The sequence below is a fragment of the Papio anubis genome, chromosome 1 (genome assembly GCF_008728515.1).
Source record: "Papio anubis isolate 15944 chromosome 1, Panubis1.0, whole genome shotgun sequence".
Lineage (NCBI taxonomy): Eukaryota > Metazoa > Chordata > Mammalia > Primates > Cercopithecidae > Papio > Papio anubis.
The window spans coordinates 24414198-24424596 of record NC_044976.1 but is presented as its reverse complement, the minus strand read 5'-3'; the positions used below and the strand labels follow the sequence as shown (position 1 = coordinate 24424596).

Below are 10399 nucleotides of genomic sequence, written 5' to 3'. Positions count from 1 at the left end.
CAAATGATGCATGGGCATACCATAATCTATGAATCTCTGCTGAAGTGCCATGTTATTGATGAGACATTATCATGATGCTTTTTCTTACTCCCTATAGCTCAACTTCCTTGGACATATCTGTTAAATTAAACTAATCTGGTGATCCAGAGGGTCAATTATCATGAGGTTCCAGGGTGTTTCCACTTCTAATTTCCAAAAGAATTCTTATACTTATTAGCTTGAAAGTGATGTTAAAAGTATATGATTTTTCATTTTAAGAGGCTTTATTTCAATAAAACCTTTAGTCCAAATTTTAAACTTCCAGATCAAGTAACACATAGTCCAGAAATTTTATGTACTGCAATTTTTTTGGTGGTGTTTTATATTGTTTCCTCTGAACACATTTGAAACAGGGAAAAATTATGACATATTCTAAAAGTTGTGGAAGTTCAAAAAAGCTGAGATTATGCAAGCTATCAATAATTTCAGTATTCTAGGCCGGGCGCGGTGGCTCACGCCTGTAATCCCAGCACTTTGGGAGGCCGAGGCGGGCGAATCATGAGGTCAGGAGATCGAGACCATTCTGGCTAACACGGTGAAACCCCCGTCTCTACTAGAAATTTAAAAAAAAATTAGCCGGGCACGGTGGCGGCCGCCTGTAGTCTCAGCTACTCGGGAGGCTGAGGCAGGAGAATGGCGTGAACCTGGGAGGCGGAGCTTGCAGTGAGCTGAGATCGTGCCACTGCACTGCAGCCTGGGCAACAGAGTGAGACTCCGTCTCATTAAAAAAAATAATAACAATAATTTCAATATTCTAATACTATTTTGTTCGACTTTTCACCAAAAATTCTAGTGCTTTATAAAGATTAACTTAGATACAATGTAAAGTCTATTTAACCTTAAAGGCTAATGTTCTGTTTTAGGGAAGCATTCTATCCTTTAGATTTTAACTATCTGCATTTACAGGAAAACAAATCGTAGACAATCATACAAAGTTAAAATCAAACTAACTTCAAGAGGAATAATGGTCTGTTGGTTTTTGACATAGACTATATCAGTGATTGTATAAAATGGATAGCTTTTCTACTTTAAAAGTAGTGGTTGCCACAATATTTTATCCATTTGCCATACTGTATACGTATCTTCTCCTATGTTAGATAAAGGTGATCAACATTTTCAACAACCATATTACTATCATTACTGTCTCAAATCAGACAAGAGAAAACAGCATCAGTGCCAAAATGAAAGAACTCCAGTGACTCAACAAGTGACCATATCAGGGCAGGCAAAGTGAGAGTAGAGCTCATTTGGTTTCTTCAACTTCAGTATAATGAGGCTTAGACAAAGTCTTCAAACCAAAAATATATCAAGTATTACAGTTCATACATAGCAAAGTTTTCAGAAACAGAATCCTGTATTCAGATTTATATCAGATTGTAGAAGCTCAAGTGCGGACGTCCCAATGCAGTGGTTTAGTTGGTTAAATAAATGCTCGGTTACCTAAAGAAGGTCGGACTGAATCACCAACCTGCTACCATATGACTGCGTGACTAATTCAACTCTTGCAGCTACAGGGCACTGGAGAGTTCAAACATATACTTCAGCAGCTTTGGATCACTTAATTTCATTTATGTTTTACCAGATAATTTTAGACCCTCCAAAATGATGCCTTTAAAAAAAAAAGCTGTATATTACAAAAATAAAAAAAACCCTAATATGATTTCATTAGGGGAAGGGGCAGAGTAGGAAGATAAGGGAAGGTTTGTTTATTTTTCATCACTGATTTCACCAGCAAATCTCAAAAACCCAAACCTACATCAAATAATTTAAACAGACGTGGCATTTTTTTCATATGGAATGCAAAATGCGTACATTCACATACTTACATATACATAAATATATACATATATGTTTCCTTTACAAAGTTTCAAAGGTTGCATTACCAGCATGCAAACCTCTTCTCCCATGGAAATTCCTAATACTGACAAGGAATGTCTAAAATACTTAAGAGACATATTTCCAGAAAACTGGACGCTCTTCTCTTCTTAGCTCTTAGAGAATTTTCCTGCCAAACTTCTATCAATAATCATTTTTTTAAAATTTACACCCACATTGGTAATACACATTTGAAACATACTAATATAATAAAATGGCCAACTTGGATTTAAGAAAAATGAGGAAAAAAAAATCCCACAAAAAATCTAAACCCTTAGAGGGTGGAGTCTAGCTTTTTATATTCTTTTTCAGCCACATAATGTTGCATCACTGTTAAACAGAAGCAGCATATCATCCATGGTATTTGCAAATAATATGTGTCACGTTTCCCAGCTGCTATCTTTAAATGCAATTTGTACTAATCTGAGTTCTAGTTCAAAAGCATCTGGGCGATCCTGAGGGTTTGCAGCCAGCATTTCCTTAATCAGTTGTTTCATTCGCCCATTCATAGATTTTTTCTTCACAGGAATGAGAAGTTCCATTTTGGGATTTTCCAGAAGTGCCTCCCCAACAGGCACAATCTCAGTTCCTTGTTTTACGTAACTCCCCAAGAGTTCCTTCTTTGTCTCTGTGTCTATGAATGTGATCCTTTCCAGCATTGCCCAGATGATAATCCCCAGAGCAAAGATGTCAGCTTTTGCTGTGTAATGTCCTTCCCAAACTTCAGGAGCCATGTAAAAATCGGTTCCACATGCTGTGGAAAGGAAACACTTGTTTACACTGACAGGTTCTTCTGGGTTCTGCCCAGAGGCTGAACAAACTTTACTTAGACCAAAATCAGCCACCTTGAGTGTAGGTTCCAAGTCACTGGTATCCAACCTGGTTTGAGAAATCAGGATGTTATCAGGCTTAAGATCTCGGTGGATGATCTGGTTTTTATGCAAGAAAGCCAGGGCACTGCTCAGCTGAAGCATGAAGCTGGTGTTAGTTTTACGATTGGGTTTCCTGGACAACAGATACTCATTCATATCTCCTCCGTCACAAAAATCCATCACAAACCACAAATAATAGGCGCTTCTGGGATCAAAGGCAATTTCTCCTTTTAATGAAGTTTCTACAAGCTACAAGAAGGAAAAAAAAAGATTACGATCATTTGCATAGGTTATACAATTCAGTTATAGGAAAAGAATAATTTAAAGGTTAAGTCAGTCTCCACCTTTAAGTGGAAACTCTATTAATATTTAATCAGTGCTTTAATATATACATTTTATTTTAAACTTTAAAAAATGCTTCAAACTGTCATTTTGTCCCTGATAAATATACACCAAAGCTCTAAACCAAGGGGTAAAAATTTTAAAATAGTTTTATTTTGAAAAGCGTCCAAGTGGCCACACATTTTCTCCATGTGTCAGTGGAGCTGAATTCTACCCACCTAGCTCATAGCTTCATAAAAAGACCAAAGTTTCAGCAGATAGACCTAGGAAATTGCCAGCTGGGGCATAAACCTCAATTAGGAAACTCTATTCAATGAAATCGCCTGAAATACACTTCTTACTCATTGCACATACACTGTCAACATAACCTGTGAAATCGAGAGAAAAATGATCAAGGAACAACTAGTTGTTGCAGAAATAGCTGTTCCTGTAGTCACTAATAAAGACTGACATCGTTACTTCATAAACTTCTATAGGCAGAATGCAAATATGTTGGCTCTTTCACTGGATGACTTTTAAAAACCAATTTATAAAAATCAAATATGCATTTTTAAAATTTTTAAATATTTTGTTTATTATTTTGTTTTCAAATATGCATTTTGATATACAAAATCAACTCAATTTGTATATTTCTTCTTTTTTTTTTTTTTGAGACGGAGTCTCGCTGTGTCGCCCAGGCTGGAGTGCAGTGGCGCGATCTCGGCTCACTGCAAGCTCCGCCTCCCGGGTTCACGCCATTCTCCTGCCTCAGCCTCCCGAGTAGCTGGGACTACAGGCGCCCACAACCGCGCCCGGCTAATTTTTTGTATTTTTAGTAGAGACGGGGTTTCACCGTGGTCTCGATCTCCTGACCTCGTGATCCACCCGCCTCGGCCTCCCAAAGTGCTGGGATTACAGGCTTGAGCCACCGCGCCCAGCCGCTATTTCTTCTTTCATACAAGCTGAAAACCTAGACTAAATCACAGTTTTATTTGTTATTATTATCTAGTTACAACTCTCCTTTACTTGAAATTCAATAGAATTACTTCACTGGACATGAACTATCATTCTAAAACACAGTATATAGTCTTTTTTTTTGAGACAGAGTCTTGCTCTGTCACCAGGCTGGAGTGCAACAGCGCAATCTCGGCTCACTGCAACCTCCGCCTCCTGGGTTCAAGAGATTCTCCTGCCTCGGCCTCCCAAGTAGCTAGGACTACAGGTGTGTGCCACCATGCCCAGCTAACTTTTGTATTTTTAGTAGAGACAGGGTTTCACCATGTTGGCCAGGATTGTCTCAATCTCTTGACCTCATGATCCACCCACTTCGGCCTCCCCAAGTGCTGGGATTATAGGTGCGAGCCATGGCGCCCGGCCCCGTATATTGTCTTTTAAAAGCATTTGTTGTATGGTGTCCTTTTCAGACCCATGAGTTGAACAGAAAAGACCAAAGAGTTGCTGAAGAGTGAATGAATTGTTAATTTCACATTCAAATCTACTGGTACTTCCTCTACCATTTGGCCAAGCACAAGCAAAGAACATCCCTTCACGCCATCTCTCCACACAGCAGACAATAGTAATTGCAATGATCTGCAGTTACCTCTTTTGCATGAGTTTTCCTTGTTGCATGTGTTGGCCAGTGAGACAGAAAATGAAAGAACAGAAAGGTACAGATCACATAATTATTTACCAGGTGCACTGATACTAAACATGCTTTTCTTCTTCTGTCTTTACTCTCAAAAGCAAACTTCCTCAATAGCTTTGAGCAATGCCGAGTCCCAGCGTTCAAAGAATGTTTTAGAGTAAGGCCAGATAGTAAATATTTCAGGCCTGACAGCCACATAAGGTCTCTGTACCATATACTTTTTCCTTTCCTTTTTTTCCCCCACAAGTCTTAAAAAAAAAAATCTAAAAACTATTTTTAGCATCGAAAACCATATGAAAACAGGCCACAGGGCCTCTGGTTGAGAGCTATGGAAATGCAGCACCCAATCTGCTTATTTTAACATGTAGAGGATGTTAGCCATTGGTTTCTCTTGACTAAGGCCCTTCAATGGCTTCCCTGTTCTCTTAGGATATAGTCTAAGCTCTTTAACATGGGTTATGAGACCTTGTGCGCTCTGACTCCTGCTGTCCCCTTCTAACCCCATCTAAAACAACTCTCACTATCTTCTTTCAATTTTTTTTTTTTTTTTTTTTTTAAAGACAGAGTCTCACTCTGTCACCAGGCTGGAGTGCAGTGGCATGATCTCAGCTCACCACAACCTCTGCTTCCCAGGTTCAAGAGACTCTCCTGCCTCAGCCTCCCAAGAAGCTGGGACTACAGGCATGCACCACTATGCCCAACTAATTTTTGAATTTTTTGTAGAGATGGGGTTTCACCATTGTGGCCAGGATGGTCTCGATCTCTTGACCTTGTGATCTGCCCCTAGGCCTCCCAAAGTGCTGGGATTACAGGTGTGAGCCACTGTGCCCAGCCTCTTCTTTCAATTTTTAAACACTTCATGCGTTTTGCTTCAAGACCTTTGTATGCACAGTTTTTTTCTGCCTAGGAAATTTTTCTCACTTATCTAGCTGACTCCTCTTCTCACTACAAGTTTTAGACAATTATATATATATTTTGTGTGTGTGCGTGCAAGACAAGGTCTTGTTCTATTACACAGGTTGGAGTGCAGTGTCACAATCATGGCTCACTGCAGCCTGTCTCCCTGGCTCAAGTGATCCTCCTGCCTGAACCTCCCAAGTAGCTGACACTACAGGCACGCACCACCACACCCAGCTAATTTTTAAACTTTTTGTAGAGATAGGGTTTCACCATGTTGCCCAGGCTAATCTTGAACTTCTGGGCTCAAGTAATTCACCCGCCTCAGCCTCTTAAAAGTGCTAGGATTACAGGCGTAAGCCACTGTGCCCATCCAGCGATTCATAACTTTTGACCCACAGGATTATATAGGTTTCCCTGTTGTATGCATCCTGTACTTGTCATTCATGTTATTTATCACAAGTACACAGACTGGCCACTAGGTTCGCATGAGATTGTAACCTCTGTTAATTGTTTTACATTTTCTTCTAGGTGAGGCTTTTGGCTATCAGGAACTGATTTAATGATTCTAACTGAGAACAAGGAAGAAGACATCTGGAAAAACATGGAGAAAAATTAAAATCTGTATGGAGAATACCATACATAGGGACTCTGTAGTCACAGTACAGATTTGTTTGTCTTTACTAAATGTAAATATTGGTTGTCTTTACTAGATGTAAATTTAGAGAAGGCACTTGCTAAATGTGTTGATGAATGTCTGGACAACTAAATAAATCCATAGAAAAGACAATTTTAATAGAGGTACCAATTACTGAGTACTTACATGTACCAAGTATTGTTTTTGCAACATCTCTAATTTTGACAACTCCTATACAAAGTAGATATTATTACCCCTTATCTTAAATATGAAGAAATAGATGCTAGGAAGAGTTGGGTTATTTATCCAAGGTCATTCAGCTAGGAAAATGTACCATAAGTGAAACACAAGTCTATTAGGCTTTAAAAGATGAAAGAGATTTACTAAGCAAAAAGGTGCTTTAGATATAAAAATCACTGAATCAAGTCTGGTAGGCCTTTACATCTTAACTTTACGAGCTAATGCCTAGCTACTATAACAATTGCTGGATCTGGACTCAGCACTAAATAATATGTTTGTTTGTTTATTTATTTATTTTTGAGACAGGGTCCCACTCTGTGACAACAGCTAGAGTGCAGTGGTGCAATCATGGCTCACTGCAGTCTTGAACTTCTGGACTCTAGCAATCCTCCTGCCTCAGCTTCCTGAGTAGCTGGGACTAAAGGTGCGTGCCACCATGCTCAGCTAATAAATCTTCTGTTTAAATATCTTTGCTTTTCTGGTTCAAAACAGATCATGCCTCTCAGTCTCTAAAACTCAATGTAAAGTTCAGCAAGGTTCTATCCACCTTTTTTTTTTCTTTTTTTTTGAGACAGGGTGTCTGGCTGTCGCTGAGGCTAGAGTGCAGTGGCCCAATCTTGGCTCACTGTAACCTCTGCCTCCAAGGCTCAAGTGATCCTCCCACCTCAGCCTCCCAAGGAGATAGGACCACAGGCGTGTGCTACCACACCCGGCTAACTTTTTGTATTTTTCGTAGAAATGGGGTTTTACCATGTTGCCCAGGCTGGTCTTGAACTCCTGGCCTCAAATGATCTGCCTGCCTCAGCCTCCCAAAGTGCTGGGATTACAGGTGTGAGCCACCATGTTTGGCTTTCTATCCACTTTTTTTTTGTTTTTGTTTTGGAGATGGAGTCTCGTTCTGTCACCCAGGCTGAAGTGCAGTGGCATGATCTTGGCTCACTGCAGTCTCCGCCTCCTGGGTTCAAGCAATTCTCCTGCCTCAGTCTCCTGAATAGCTGGGACTACAGGCACACGCTGCCACGCCCCGGCTAATTTTTTGCATTTTAGTTTTACCGTATTGCCGAGGCTGGTCTCAGACTCCTGAGCTCAGGCAATCTGCCCAACTCAGCCTCCCAAAGTGCTAGGATTATAAGTGTGAGCCACTATGCCTGGCCTCTATCCACTTTTCAGAGAATATAGTAAGAATGTTTCCAATATTTTCTATCAATTCAACTTACATAATAAGCACTTTTAGAAAAGCAATAAAATGAACAGAGGCTAAATAGTTATTTTTACTGTCATAAAACGGAAAACTGCAGGGCATTGGCTGGGCGAGGTGGCTCACACCTGTAATCCCAGCACTTTGGGAGGCTGAAGCGGATGGATCACTTGAGGTCTGGAGTTCAAGACCAGCCTAGCCAACATGGTGAAACCTCGTCTATACTAAACACACAAAAATTAGCCGGACATGGTGACAGGCGCCTGGAGTCCCAACTAATCAGGAGGTTGAGGCAGGAGAATCACTTGAACCTGGGAGGCGGAGGTTGCAATGAGCCGAGATCGCACCACTGCAATCCAGCTCGAGCGACAGAGCAAGACTCTGTCTAAAAAAAAAAAAAAAAAAAAAAAGAAAACTTCAGGGCACAGAGTGCTAAACTGCAATATAAATTCTCAAGACTAATATTGCTCATCATACAAGGAAACTTGCAAGTTTCTTAATACATGCATTCATGTATTTGTTTTCTTTGTTGTTCCTAGTCCAAAACTTTTGTTTTAAAAACAGAGGTTTGGTTTTGTTTTGAGACAGAATCTCGCTCTGTTACCCAGGCTGCAGTGCAGTGGCATGATGTCAGCTCACTGCAACCTCTGCCTCCTAGGTTCAAGTGATCCTCCCACCTCAGCCTCCCAAGTAGCTGGGACTATAAGGTGCATGCCACCATGCCTGGTTAATTTTTGTACTCTTATTTTGTACAGATGGGGTTTTGCTATGTTATCCAGGCTGGTCTTGAACTCCTGGGTTGAAGCTATCCTCCCGCTTCACCCTCCTAAAATGTTGGAATTAGAGGCGTAAGCCACCACACCTGGCCAAAAACAGACTTTTTCTTTTTTTCTTTTTTTTTTTGAGATGGAGTCTTGCTCTGTTGCCCAGGCTGGAGTGCAGTGGTGAGATCTTGGTCCACTGCAACCTCTGCCTCCTGGATTCAAGAGATTCTCCTGCCTCAGCCTGCTGAGTAGTTAGGACTACAGTTGCATGTTATCATGCCAGGCTAATTTTTGTTGTTTTTTAGTAGAGACAGACTTTTAAGTGGTAAAAGTCTGATGGTAAATTCTGAATTTAGACACACTCAAAGAAAGTTGTTTTCCAATAATGACTAGCTTTTTTTTTTTTTTTTTTTTTGAGACAGTCTCATTCTGTCGCCCAGGCTGGAGTGCAGTGGCATGATCTCAGCTCACTGCAAGCTCTGCCTCCTGGGTTCACGCCATTCTCCTGCCTCAGCCTCCAGAGTAGCTGGGACTACAGGCACCCACCACCATGCCCGGCTAATTTTTTGTAATTTTTTTTTAGTAGAGACGGGGTTTCACTGTGTTAGCCAGGATGGTCTCGATCTGCTGACCTCATGATCCACCTGCCTCGGCCTCCCAAAGTGCTGGGATTACAGGTGTGAGTCACCACGCCCGGCCAAGAATGACTAGCTTTAAGAAATTCTGCCCTAGCCTTTAAGAAGCTATGTCTTAATGTATTTTCTATTCTTTGAGTATAGAGCTACTAGAGATTTCAATTTCTGGCAGAAGCCAACAAAAGAAAAACAGAAAAGCTTTTCCATTTCCTCAGGTTTACAGAAGAGTAATTTGGGAGTTAAGAAAGCATAAGTTTTAGCTGTCAGTCTTAGCTCCTGCTCCCAATTCTACCACTTACTATGTATGTGACTTTGGATAAATTCATTATCTATACTAAGCCTCAGTTTCTTCATTTGTAATGAAGATAATAATAGTCCTTTCCTCACAGGATTTTTTTTTTTTTTTTGAGGCGGAGTCTCGCTGTGTCGCCCAGGCTGGAGTGCAGTGGCGCAATCTTGGCTCACTGCAAGCTCCGCCTCCCAGGTTCACACCATTCTCCTGCCTCAGCCTCCCAAGAAGCTGGGACAACAGGAGCCTGCCACCATGCCCTAATTTTTTGTATTTTTAGTAGAAACGGGGTTTCACCGTGTTAGCCACAATGGTCTCGATCTCCTGACCTTATGATCCGGCCACCTCGGCCTCCCAAAGTGTTGGGATTACAGGCATAAGCCACCACGTCCGGTCCTCATTGGATTATTTTAAGCAGTTGCTTTTAAAGCACTCAGCACAGAGCATGGAACTGAGGGCAAATTCAAATGTTAGCTGTGAGCACTGTTAATAACATTCAGGTGTTAAACCATGTACTTCACGAAAATTAACCGGAATTGCATGGTGAAGAAACCAAATATCCCTCTAAAACAGCAGAGGCTTACATTCAAACCAGTGATTTATAAAAGAGATGCCCAATTACCTAGGGGTGTTGCTACTGGTTGTGGAATTTTTCCTTTTCTTCTGTCCTCAAGTCCAAAATTATTGATTTCAAAGAAATGAAGTTATTAGACTGTAGTCTCAAGCACTTCTCTAGCTCCTATCTTGCCCCATTCCTATGCAGACTGGCAAGTACCATTGCATAACAGGTGGCTTATGTTATTTTTAGGTATGTGCATCACAGGTTTAAATAAAACCTTGTTTTAAGCAAACATCTACTCAATTCTTGGCAGACACTTATCTATTTCTAACTACAAAACACCTGCATTTAAAGGGAAAAGTTCTTCTGACCCTTTCATTCCTCTTCTTGCTGACCAATGCCATGTTCAAATCATTTCTATTTCCCAA

The 10399-nt window shown here is 40.7% G+C and overlaps 1 protein-coding gene across 2 annotated transcripts in view; it reads right to left on the bottom strand.

Moving 5' to 3' along the window:
- Positions 1-1722: 1722 nt before the first annotated feature.
- The window catches only part of PDIK1L (PDLIM1 interacting kinase 1 like), a 12093-nt gene continuing 3416 nt past the window's right edge, over positions 1723-10399 (bottom strand). Inside the window, exon 3 of one of the 2 annotated variants that reach the window (XM_003891376.4) lies at positions 1723-3035. In XM_003891376.4, coding sequence (XP_003891425.1) covers positions 2295-3035 — 741 coding nt within the window. In that variant the 3' untranslated portion in view covers positions 1723-2294. The remainder of the gene's footprint in view (positions 3036-10399) is intronic. The other variant, XM_009202275.4, reaches the window with a different exon arrangement.